This window comes from Macaca mulatta, chromosome 14 (genome assembly GCF_049350105.2).
Source record: "Macaca mulatta isolate MMU2019108-1 chromosome 14, T2T-MMU8v2.0, whole genome shotgun sequence".
Taxonomy (NCBI): Eukaryota; Metazoa; Chordata; class Mammalia; order Primates; family Cercopithecidae; genus Macaca; species Macaca mulatta.
This window is the reverse complement of record NC_133419.1, coordinates 13,148,989-13,161,393: the sequence shown is the minus strand read 5'-3', so window position 1 is coordinate 13,161,393 and position 12,405 is coordinate 13,148,989. Positions and strand designations below refer to the sequence as shown.

General features: G+C 51.4%; 1 protein-coding gene and 1 long non-coding RNA gene across 2 annotated transcripts; one reads left to right on the top strand and one right to left on the bottom strand.

Moving 5' to 3' along the window:
• Positions 1–655: 655 nt before the first annotated feature.
• Positions 656–1,957, bottom strand: LOC106993224 (uncharacterized). The gene is made up of 2 exons (XR_013403753.1): positions 1,722–1,957; positions 656–967 (listed from the first exon to the last, which is right to left on the bottom strand). It is a non-coding gene; the product is annotated as an uncharacterized LOC106993224 (long non-coding RNA).
• Positions 1,958–2,001: 44 nt separating this feature from the next.
• TMEM109 (transmembrane protein 109) lies at positions 2,002–10,450 on the top strand. Its single transcript, XM_015114061.3, has 4 exons — positions 2,002–2,094; positions 7,836–8,080; positions 9,032–9,134; positions 9,918–10,450. The coding sequence occupies exons 2-4, from the start codon at positions 7,844–7,846 to the stop codon at positions 10,307–10,309; spliced, it is 732 nt and encodes a 243-aa protein (XP_014969547.2). The 5' UTR covers positions 2,002–2,094; positions 7,836–7,843; the 3' UTR covers positions 10,310–10,450.
• Positions 10,451–12,405: the final 1,955 nt, after the last annotated feature.

The following is a 12,405-nucleotide window of genomic DNA, read 5'->3' as shown; positions in this document are numbered from 1 at the left end:
TTAGGTCCTTTATAGGTCTTGAACGTCAAGCAGTGAAGGCCCAGAGAAATGAAGCTGTGTGCTCAGGATCACACGACAGGCAAGGGATCACCTCATTCAGAAGCACTATTCATTCCCCTAAACGGTGCTGCTGAAGCAGGATATTGCCCTGACCCTTTCACAGGACTCACAACAGGGGTGCCCCGTTTACTCAGCCCGCTGCTCTCAACTTCTCGTAGGAGGGAGTACGCAAGTGAACGAGGCGGGAACTGGAGTGCACAAGCGCTGGAACAAGCCAGCCGTTCTTCGGCACCGGTGGGATCACACTCCACTCACTCAAGATTCACTGCGTTCCACCCCTCATAGGAGGGAGCATGCAGGTGAGCGGGTGCAGGAGCCAGAGTGTGTGCTTTCGGGCACCGGCAGGAACGAATTCCGTGCAGCCCTGTGGCAGCGTCCAGGCAGGGTGCCTGAGGCTCCCGAAGCCCCAGAGGGCATGTTACAGTGCTCTTTCGGCTCTGCCGTCCGTGGACGGCTTGCGTGTTAACAGCTCAGTGGGCCCGCGGTTGCCCTCCACCAGCGAGGGCAAAGGGCCAGCGTGACAGCCTTTGTATCCGCACTGGTGGCTCCCCAGCTCTTGTCCAGCGTCCAAGAAAAATAAAGTTGCACGAACAAATTAAAGGACAAATGCCTGGGATTTTATTGCTGATGAAAGTGGATTTCAGAGGGAAGGGGACCTGAAAACAGATGGGTGGGACAGGCGGGTATGTAGTCTTCCCTTGAAGCCCAGCTGTCTCCGGCCAGATTCGTCTCCGAAGTTATACCTCAGGCTGTCCCTCTGAAGACAAGCTGCTTCTCTCTGACATCCAGCCATGGTCGTCCCCTCATCCAGCTGCTTCTCCTCTCTGCCAGATGAGTCTGGAGTCTTTCCAGGCACAGGATGAGGCAGGGCAGAGACATGGGTGGCTTAGGAAAAGGGAACATTCAACTAGGAAAACATGAATAGAAGTTCTCACTTTGGGCCACGGTTTCAGGCTTTTTGGCTTGCGGGTGGGGTTTCCCCAGGGACCCGCCCTTTTGTACCTAGCATTTATCTGCCCCCTGTCCCTATCACTGCCTTTGTGGCAGAAAAAGGAGAGCGGGAGTTGGTTCCTCTCCTTCTCTAAAATTCTGAACTAGCATTTGGGAGCCGTCGAATTTTACGAATTTTCTTTTTTTTTTTTTTTTTTTTTTTTTTTGAGACGGAGTCTCGCTCAGTCGCCCAGGCTGGAGTACAGTGGCCGGATCTCAGCTCACTGCAAGCTCCGCCTCCCGGGTTTACGCCATTCTCCTGCCTCAGCCTCCAGAGTAGCTGGGACTACAGGCGCCCGCAACCTCGCCCGGCTAGGTTTTTTTTTTTTTTTTTTTTTTTTTTTTTTTGTATTTTTTAGTAGAGACGGGGTTTCACCGGGTTAGCCAGGATGGTCTACGATCTCCTGACCTCGTGATCCACCCGTCTCGGCCTCCCAAAGTGCTGGGATTACAGGCTTGAGCCACTGCGCCCGGCCTACGAATTTTCTCTCTGGGGGAGCGCATGCGTTTTCCTAGCGCAGTGTGCCTTTAATTGCTCCTTTAATGCCTTTCTCTTTCGTGCCTTTTTAGCGCGAAGCTTCTAGGAAGACCAGGTGCTCGTTAGCAGCCCGGTTAGAACAACATTGCCCACAATGCCCCAGGGAACATTTGTAGCTCGAGAACTACATTACCCAAAATGCCGAGCGGTGGCAAGAGGGGGATTAGCTTCCACTCCGATTTCAAAGATCCAGTTTACCCACTCTGCAGCCCACATATAGTCATTTATTTCCCCTTTCCAGCCAGAGACTTCCGTTCCCTGCTGGAACTTCCGATCCCATTCTTCTCTCGGTGGGAATGCTTGTGGGGAAAAAAGAAACGCAATAGATAAAGCGGGGCGCATGCGCTCCCGGCGTGGATTTCGATTGTGAGAAAGGCCGGCTAGTTTCCGGGCTCATCCCGCCTTGCGCATGCGGAGAAGGCAAACCAACGCCCGGAGTTGAGGCGCGTTTTTGGTGGCGCGTTTCAGCGAAGTCGCACGTGAAGGATAGCAGTGGCCTGAGAAAGGTGAGTGCGGGCCGAGGCCGGAATGCGGGGCAGCGCACGGGAAGGGGAGACAGCAGCCGCTGCAGGCGGCACCAGGCAGAGCGGCGAGGCCTGGAGAGTCCGAGTCGGGAGGGGTCCGCGCGCCCAGCGGGCGAAACAAACAGGGGACCCGGATCCTCGTTGCTATGCAACCGGGGGCGTCGTTTCCAGGCAACCCGGGAGGCGCATGTTTCCGGGGAGAAGAGGGTTGCAGCGAGGTACCGAGGTCCGGCGGAGGTGGAGCGGCTCCCGGGCGTGGGGACCAGGCTAGCGCCAAACCCGACTCCCGAGTCCCGACCCACAGCCCAGCCTCCTGCAGCCTCGGCTCGAGCCCCTCGGGGGGCTCCCAACTCATGGGTCGCGCCACGTCCCTTGCCAGCGACGCCACCCCTCAGCGCTTGGCAGGGGACGCGTCGTTCGAAATAGCACATGCCACTGACACCCTGTCTCCGGGAGGCTGGGCCCTGGGGAGAGCGCGGAGCGGCCGGGAAGCTGCCCCTTTGCCGTCGCCCTGCCCCCAAACAGTTGCTGGGCAGCAGCTGTCAGGGGTTTAGTGGGAGCTGCCCCCAACCTGCGAGGGCGCTGACTTCATTCTCTGCAGTGGCGACTTCGCCCTGTTTAGGACCTTCCTTTAGACTCAGCTGTGCTTCTCGTGTGGCTGCTGTATATTTGGATCTACTATTAAAATAATCTCCCTCCTCACCTCTCCATGGCTTTCTGGTTCTACCCTCACGATTTCTTGGCAGGTTGCTAATATTCATTTAACAAGCATTTATTAGTCATCTTTCCTACTAGGCGCTCGGGATTCCAAGATGTCAAGTCTAACCGGGAGGCGCTTGGTGTAATGGGGAAGGCAGGTTGATAAACTGCTAAATTATGCTACGATATATAGTCAGTGGTAATGTGTGTGCTGCAACATTTCTATAGATATTTAGTTTACAAAGCGCTTGCTGAAGAAATATCTTAACTCCTTACAGCAACTCTTCACCCGGCTTCACTCACTTTTACGTTTGAGGAGACTGCAACTCAGGCAGGTTAAGTAACAGGTGTAAAGGTAGTGACTTCTGGTCTGTGGCACACTTGAGCCTGGGACGGAAGTCTGGGGTCCTTTGTGCACTGCTGCACTTTTGAAGCTTTGCTTAGACTTTTCCCTGAGCTGCTGGCTATGCATCAGAAATTCCTAGGGAGCTTTGCAAAACAAAGGGCTGAGTCCCTCTCTGGAAGAGTCTGAGTGAGTAGCCCTGGGTGGGGCAGACATCCTCGTTTAATAGGCTGCACAGGCAGTTCCGATGGGCAACCAAAGTTGAGAACCCCCGCTCCTCAGGGGCAGCTATGAGCAGCAGCGGGACAGTCAGAGCCGATAGAGGACACTTTTTGCCGCTCCTCCTGCCACCTGGTGATTCATAGCATGAAATGAAACTAACAAAAGGAAAGAGAAGAGGAGGAAGGAGCCTTGATTGGGAGGAGGGGCGTGAAATGCCCCATCCTACCCTTGTAGCAAACCACAGCTAAACATAAGCAGTGGCGCCCCCTCACTAACACAGTAAGTAAAGCTGTTTCCCCAGCCCTCGGCTGGGCTCTCCAGACCCACCTGAGCCATATTGCAGCTGCCGAACAGAAGTGGCAGATTTTGTCCCCCACCTTTTGCTGTCCTCTCATACCTCTTGGTACAAAACTATGGCCTATAAGCCCAGAAGGCAGATGATCTCCTGGTATGTGTTCCCTCGGAGGAGTCTGGATGTCCTGCACTTTGAGCTTGTTGATGAACTTCAGCTCCATAAGGGCAGGGGCTATGTCCTATCAAGGCAGCATGTGGCTGTGGGACAAGCAAAAAGGCAAGATGGATATCCTGGGTACTGGAGTCAAGTCCCAGCTCTGCTGTGTGATCTTGGATAAGTCACTCAACCTCTCTAAGCCATACTTTTCAGAGTAAAATGAAGAGGGTAATAATATCTTAAAAGATTGTTGTTAGAGTTAAAAGAAGTGATGAAAAAACAAGCACTTTGTGAATTATAAAGCACCACACAAAAATTCTTAGAACATATGTATACATATAGATATGTATAAACTTTGTATTATTATGAGTTGCTGTTGAGTGCCTATTATTTGTCTGACGCCAGGCCTTGCAGAAGGTGAAGAAGTTTTAAGACATGCTTCCTCCTCACAGAGTCTGAGACTGTTTCCACGCCTTTAGTAAAACTATTTGATTAGGCCAAAGTGAGGAGGCCTAATAGCAGTGATCCATACTGCCTGAGATTCACCTGGAAAAAAATGAGGAGTCCTGTTAAAGAAAACAATTTGAAAAAGCAGACCAGCCAGCCAATCTCTGCACTCATTATCTCCAAAGGGTACACTACACAATCCTATTAGATTTGGTTTCTGGTGCACTTCAGATCATCAGCTGGCATGACAATGCCAGCCTCACTGTAGAGGGCTTATTTCAAGGTCTCCTAGCTCCCTTTGACTGGGGCAGACGGCCACTGGAAAGTTGGGGCTGGCACAGAACAAGACAGGCTGCTGTGGGAGGAGCTGCTCATGGCACCCTGACCTCCTAGGGCTGAGGAAACGACATTTGATCCCTCCTGGTGGAGGTCCTTGGATAAAGGATCTGACCCAAGATAGCAACCCTGCTCTTTAAGTCCCCAACATGGTTATGACCTAGATAACTCAGGAACTGACCTGTGCTTTCCTCATCTCTGACCACTGGCAGGCAGGAACCATCTGGTTCTTGATTTGTGCCAAAGAGAGTAGAAGGCTTTCCCAGCTTGAGGGCCTTGAATTGCATGTTTTTCAGCCCTGCTTGACCCTCCAGGCTTCAGGAAGGGCTTAGAGCAGCTGTTTCTGGACCAAAAAGTACCCTAAATATAGTATTTTTTAGAACCCTTTCCTAGACTCCTCCTTCCCACTAAGCAAGACTGGGACATCCTTCTCTTCTCTCTCGTCCATCCTCAAGCTCTGGGTTTATGTTCACCTCACTGAGTGCCTGCGTAACTGCAAAAACTTCAAAAACCTGACTGCTCCTACCTCAGGGGCATGGCTTAGCCTCTGAACATCAGGTCTGAATCATGAAAACTCCTGGAGGTACAGGTTCATTTCTGAGCCTCTGGAGGAGAACAGGGAATTTGCTGGCACTGTCTGACATTTCTCAAGCACAGTGGCAAATAGAAGTTGAACTTGCATACTTTTTTCTTGGCTGATCTTTACCTGCTTCAATGAGTTGGCACTTGTTGGATCTTAACTTGTCTGTGGCATTGTGTTACAAGACCAGAGCACAAAGCACAAAATTGTTAGGTAATTTTCACCAGTAATTCACTGAGATGAGTGGTAGATGCCATGTTTATTTTAACTCATGAATAATCTGTGGTGTGACTTTTTTTTTTTTAAGAGTCTTGCTGTCTCGGCCAGGATAGGGTACAGTGGCATGCTCACAGCTCACTGCAGCCGTGACCTCTTGGGCTGAAGTGATCCTCCCCCCTCAGCCTCCCAAATAGCTGGGAGTACAGGCATGCACCACCACACCTGACTAATGAATTTTATTTATATTTTTGTAGAGACAGGGTCTCCCTATGTTTCCCAGGCTGCTCCCAAACTCCTGGGCTCAAGCAATCCTCCTACTTCGGCCTCCCAAAGTGTTGGGATTACAGGAGTGAGCCACCGTGCCTAGCCTGTATGACTTTCGAAATCACTTCTGAGAATTAGTTGGAGACAATACAGCAGAGTTGTTGTGTGTGAGGGGTCCAATGTCAGAAGTACCTGGATTCAAATGCTGGTTTCCCCACTTACTACTTAACCTGCCTCAATTACTTCATCAGTAAAATGGGGGAAAATAGCAACACCCAGCGGATGGGCTGTTGTGACAGTTAAATGAGCGATGTGGTACATGGCAAGACCTACCTGAATGTTAGCTTTTGATTAATAGTATCTTTCTTTAAAGGTTGTTTATTATACCCTTGCCCACTGTCCTCGTCCCTTTTCTGCTTGCTATAACAGAATACCACTGACGGCGTAGTTTATAATGAGCAGAAATTCATTAGGGTCACAGTTCCAGAGGCTGGGAAGTCTAAGGGCATGGCGCTGGCATCTGGCAAGGGTCATCCTATGGCAGAAGGCAGAACCCAGCACATGAGACAGAGAGGAAATCAGACCAAAGTAATCCTTTTTATCAGGAGCTCCATTCCTGGGATAACTAATCCACTCCCAAGAAAACGGCATTAATCCATTCATGAGGGCTAAACCCTCATAACCTAATCACCTCTTAAAGGTCCTCCCTTTTAATACCATCATCATGACAGTTAAATTTCTTTTTTTTTTTTTTTTCCATGTTGGAATTCATTTATTTGGAAAGGAAATTCAATTGATATTTAATCGAATTCATAAAATCACAGAAAATGTTTAGACATGAAAAGTGAATCTAGTACAATCTACTTATTTTACAAAATGGAATTTTTTTTCCCAAACTATGGAGAGTCTAATATAATTTTTTTTTAAATTATACTTTAAGTTCTAGGGTACATGTGCACAACGTGCAGGTTTGTTACATATGTATACATGTGCCATGTTGGTGTGCTGCACCCATTAACTCGTCATTTACATTAGGTTTATCTCCTAATGCTATCCCTCACCCCTAAATTTCTTTTTTTTTTTTTTTTTTGGCGGGGAAGGGGTCAAACTATTTTACTGAGGGGAATGGGGTGTCAAAAAAGTACTGAGGATCATGAGATCCAACATCCTTGGCTGGGCCGGGAGCTCCCAGGCTCTGCAGGTGGTGCAGGGACAGTTAAATCTCAACATGAGTTTTGCTCTTCAAACTACAGCACCTCCATTGGGGGTGGGGAGGTGAGATCACTCTGTATCAGTGGTTCTCAACTTCATACAGGGGAACTGCCTAGGGAGCTCTTGCAGGTCTAAGGCTAGGCCACACCCAGACAATGATATCAGAGCCTCTGGGCTTGGGACACAGACATCAGTACTTGTGAAGCTTCCAGGTGATTCCAGTGAGCAGCCATGGTTGAGACCCACAATATAACTTGACTCCTAATGAAGATGGGTGGAAGCAGAAGCTTGGGTTCAAATCCTGGCCTTTCTGTGTAGCCCAGTGACCATGGGAAAATGCTTAACTTCTGAGTTGCAGTTTCTTTCACCTGTACTTGTAGGGATGAGGAGGATAAAAGCCACCTCACATGATGGTCCTGCAGAGAAGATGACATATGTGCAGTTATTCTTGTTTGAGCACATAACTGAGCACTTTTCTTTATACCATTATATGGCAGTAATCCTACTTGTGTGCTATTTTTAAGTTGTTTTTTATACCAGCTTTATCTTAAGTAGATTATAAGCTCCTTGGGACAGAGCCTTTATAGAGTCTTATAATTCTTTTATGCCTATAGCACCTACGATACAGGGACAGGCCTTCAGATTTTTAGAACTGGCACAAACCTGAGAGAGATCTTCTCACCCACTCTAAAGTGTTGAATAATATTTGCTGGTTAATTAACATGCAAGTGGTAAAGAATGTGAAAGAGGAACCTGTGAGTCAGATGGTTGTACCCAGCTCCAGTTGGAAGTCCCAGTCCTTCCTCTCCCAGCTAACAGCACTTTCTTTCCAGGGTTAGCTTGGTGCTTGCTGGAGGTAGGGGCGGAGAAGGATGTTGGGATAATGAGAGCTGGGAGGGTGAGTGTGTCTACCATGGCACTCAGCTCATGCTGTGCTTCTCTCCTGGCAGACCCAGTCATGGCAGCCTCCAGCATCAGTTCACGATGGGGAAAGCATCTGTTCAAAGCCATCCTGATGGTCCTAGTGGCCCTCATCCTCCTCCACTCAGCATTGGCCCAGTCCCATCAAGACTCTGCACCACCGGGCCAGCAGAAGAGAGAGGCCCCAGTTGATCTCTTGACCCAGATAGGTCGATCTGTGCGGGGGACACTGGATGCCTGGATTGGGCCAGAGACCATGCACCTGGTGTCAGAGGTAAGGAAGGTAGTCCCTGTGTGACTACACACATTAAGGAAAAGTAAAAGAGAGGTTGGTAATGGCCAACTCATCTTAGTTCCACATCTTCTCTGGTGCAGAGAGCCCCAAATTCCACAAAGAGAAGCCACACAGCACTTGTCTTTGAATTCCTCGTTATTTGATTCCTGTCCTAGGGCCTTTTAGCTCCACCCCTATCTTTTCCTGGCTCCTGCCCTTTCCTTGCCAGAAAGGCTGGAAAATGAGCCATCTTTATAAACCCATGTTACTGGGTGACCGTAGAGTCTCACTTTGGTCTAAATCTGACCTAGAATCTCGAAATGGCAAAATATCAAGCCCTGAATCCATTCCTTCACCTGTAGAAGTGGGTTGGGCTTATTGGGAGCCTAAGGCTGGGTTATCTTTTTTACCCAGTGGCATCCCAAGCGTGGTATCACATAATTTTGATAGGCTGGACTGAAGGGCTGAGACAATCATTTTTTAAATCCATAATATAGTATAGCTGATAGACTCCTTTTTCACTGAAACATCCTATCCCTTTACAGATGTTCTCCACACACCTTCATGACTCCCTGGAAGGCTAGCAGGGCTCCACTTTTACAGGGTGACTACTAAAAGTATTTAATTGTCTCCGTCATTCACACACAAGTACACCTACTACTCCCTCCAGAGTATCGCAGCAAAGCAGTTAAATTATGTCCCAGATGCCCTGGTTTCCGGTTCAGGAAGGAGAGACGGCCTGTTGGCCATCCCTGTACACTAGAAGGTGGGTGTGGAAGGGACCCCTTAGCCAGCCCCAAGGCGCCTACCCTCTGACCCAGGCCTGTCACCACTGGGTGAGAAACAGGTCTGAGACATTCCTGCAGTCCTTGCCTGGACAGTGGTGATCAGGTTTGAAGGCGAGGACCGTTGTTAATTATGAACTCATCTCGCTCCATGCTTTTTCCACAGTCTTCGTCCCAAGTGTTGTGGGCCATCTCATCAGCCATTTCTGTGGCCTTCTTTGCTCTGTCTGGGATCTCCGCACAGCTGCTAAATGCCTTGGGGCTGGCTGGTGAGTGTTGGAGCACTGGGTAGTCAGCCAGAGCTTTGCCTGTACTTTCCTACTTGGGGGAGTTCATCTTTGTCAGGGTCTAGCCTTTTCCCCAAGCTGCTTAACCCTTCCCAGGATCCTGCAGAGACACGGCCAAAGAGCAAGCCAAGAACTACCATGGCCGGGTGTGGTGGCTCCCGCCTGTAATCCCAGCACTTTGGGAGGTCAAGGCAGGAGGGTCACTTGAGGCCAGAAGTTTGAGACCAGCCTGGGCAATATAATGAGACCTCGTCTCTATAAAAGATTAGCCAAGCATGGTGGCGTGTGTCTGTGGTCCCAGCTACTTGGGAGCTGAGGTGGGAGGATCGCTTGAACCGAAGAGGTGGAGGTTGCAGTGAGCCGGAATCACGCCACTGCACTCCAGCCTGGGCAGCAGAGCAAAACCCTGTCCCACCTGGACCCCCTAAAAAATAACTTCCACCCCCACGTGCCACTTGTTCACTTCCTATCAGGCATCGTGCTGAGCTGTAGTATCTCATTTAATTGCCAGCCACAGTACAGGGAGGCAGTAGAATTGTTCCCATTTAGTAAATGAAACTGCAGCTCAACAGAAGCAAGTAATCTACTCCAGTCCTCACAGCCAGCAAGAAACAGAGCTGAGATTCCAACCCATATCACTCTGAGTCTACTAGAACACCTTATTCCTTGGCAATGTGGCTAGCACCTCTCACCCTTTTAGCTCTTGCCCCGCTCTCCCCTCACCACTTCTCCAGGTTGGCTGACTCTGACTCTTTTGGCTTCCAGGTGATTACCTCGCCCAGGGCCTGAAGCTCAGCCCTGGCCAAGTCCAGACCTTCCTGCTGTGGGGAGCAGGGGCCCTGGTCGCCTACTGGCTGCTGTCCCTGCTCCTCGGCTTGGTCTTGGCCTTGCTGGGGCGGATCCTGTGGGGCCTGAAGCTTGTCATCTTCCTGGCCGGCTTTGTGGCCCTGGTGAGGTCGGTGCCCGACCCTTCCACCCGGGCCTTGCTACTCCTGGCCTTGCTGATCCTCTACGCCCTGCTGAGCCGGCTCACTGGCTCCCGAGCCTCTGGGGCCCAACTTGAGGCCAAGGTGCGAGGGCTGGAGCGCCAGGTGGAGGAGCTGCGCTGGCGCCAGAGGCGAGCGGCCAAGGGGGCCCGCAGTGTGGAGGAGGAGTGAGCAGAATGCCCCACGCACCTCCAGTGTCATACCAAAGAGCTGAGCTGCTTCGGGGCAACACAGCCCTCCTGCCAGCCCCCTGCCCTTTTCTTGCCCTGTCTCAGCCTTCAGAACCTTGATCCCTGCCCCAGCCCCACCAGCCAAGAGAAACAGAGAAAGGCCATTCCCCCTGCCAGTCCTTGCGGCCCTGTCTTCTGAGGTTCTCTGTCTGGAGTTGCTCTCTTAACCCTTTCTCTGCTCCCAGCCTGCCTCACCAGGGAAGGTTGGAGAGGCCTCCCTCTGGCTTCTGCATCTGCACCAGCAAACATCACTGCCATTGGTCTCTCATGACTTAACTGGCTTCCCTCTGCTGCTGCCTTGGCTTCCTCCTAATGCTCTTGCTCTTCTGTCCTTCTGAAGTTGCTCCTTGGCCAAATCTCCAGCTCCCTTCTTGTTTTCCTCATCCTTCTACCCTGTACTCCCACCAAACCATGGTCCTGTAAGGCACGCTGCTGTCCTCTTCATTGCCCAGCAGTGGGGAGGGGCAGGGGTAATGGGACCCAAGGATAAAGGGTGGGGAAACAGGGTCCCCTGAGGCCTGTGGGGGCTGGAGGGGAGGAGGTTATACCTTGTGTCTGTTTCAAGTGCCTTAATCCGAGCCAGCAGGGCCCTCTGCTTGCCCGCTGCCATACTGTATGTAGGAAAGTGCTCTGTGGCTGCTTTGTGTCAAGAGAAGAGCAGTCACTCTCAGAATCTTGATTCCCCATCAGCCAAAACAAAAGATGGCTGCTGCTTTGTAGGCATGTGCTTGCAAGTGGGACCTTGCTGGGCATTATATGCCCTATGGGGGTTTCAGAGACCCTGAAGGAGGAAGGAGGACCCGCCTCCTTGTTTGCACAACTGCATGCACTTCTGTCCCCATCGCTCCACTCCCTGAAACCAAGAAGGAGTTGCTGACCAGCGTCCACCCTGGCAGCCCGGGAGGAACACAGGCAGCTCCTTTCCCTTCGCGTGGTCTGCGAAGAGCAGGGTGAGCTGCCAGCTGCCCCTCTCCACCAGGGTGCTCCATCTTGGTGGTTAGGGGCCACTTTTCCTTTGAGGCTCTGGTGGAGGTGGGTATCCTTCTCTGCCAGGCCTGGCACATGATGTGAAGAAAAAATGCCCAATTCTTACTGTTCAGGTTTGATGTGGAATCACAGCTGCAGTGATATATATATATTTTTTATCAGCGCTTGGTTGGTTTTAAATAAAATGCACGCTATTTTATTATCTTGTTCTGAATAAAATGTATTTACTCCAAGTCTGGATTGCTTCGATGTCTCCTCTACTGCTGAGCCCATTTCTGTAGTGCAGCTCCGCCTCCCGCCTCCCCCCTTGGGGACAGTGTGAGGCCGGCAGAGGGGAGAGCTGAAAAGGCAGGCTGGTACCAGGTACCCTTCCCTCCAGGGGCACGAGGAATGAGGAAGGTGTGCCTCCATTCCAAACGTAGGAACGACCGCACTGCTGGAAATGTGTGTGCTTGCTGGGCGGAGGGGGCACCCCTTCCCTGCGGTGTGCTGAGGTGGGTGGGCAGCCTGGAGAAGACTTGCCTGCCCTCCCCTTCACCACCCACCTGAGGACTTTCCTGTGCCAAGGTTTCCAGTTGGCCCACAGGCTGGACCAATTTTGCGGAGGGCGTCAGACATGTTTTTCTTTGTAAGCTGCCCAGGGCATGAGAGTGTGCAGCCAGGGCTCCTGTTCTGGGCCTCTCCCCAAACTGCCTGGTAGGCAACGCTGGGTCAGGACCCTTGAGGCCGGCCTTCCCTCGGGAGTGCTGAGCAACCCTCACCCTTCCTAGGCTCTGCAGGGTGCTCCCCAGGTGGAGCTGGTCAAGAGACTAGAGCTGCCCGCACCTAGAGCCCTTCCTCCACGGCGGTGGCCTAGGGCTGTGTCAGGGCAGGCTCAGGTGGTTGGCATCTGGCCCCGTTTGACTCCCTCACTCTTTTGCTGTCCCTGCAGCTCCCATCCCATATGTCCCTGAATTCAGGTGTCAGATGCCTTCACAGGTGAGCTGCTTGTGGGGGTGGGTGAGGCAGAGGAAGTGGCTTTTTCTTCCCTGGTCAGAAGCTTCCGAGAGG

Coding starts and splice junctions, on each gene's coding strand:
- TMEM109 (XM_015114061.3), top strand. CDS start 7,844: ATGGCAGCCTCCAGCATCAGTTCACGATGGGGAAAGCATCTGTTCAAA. Junction 8,081..9,031: donor CCATGCACCTGGTGTCAGAG/GTAAGGAAGGTA, acceptor CTTTTTCCACAG/TCTTCGTCCCAAGTGTTGTG. Junction 9,135..9,917: donor AAATGCCTTGGGGCTGGCTG/GTGAGTGTTGGA, acceptor TTTGGCTTCCAG/GTGATTACCTCGCCCAGGGC.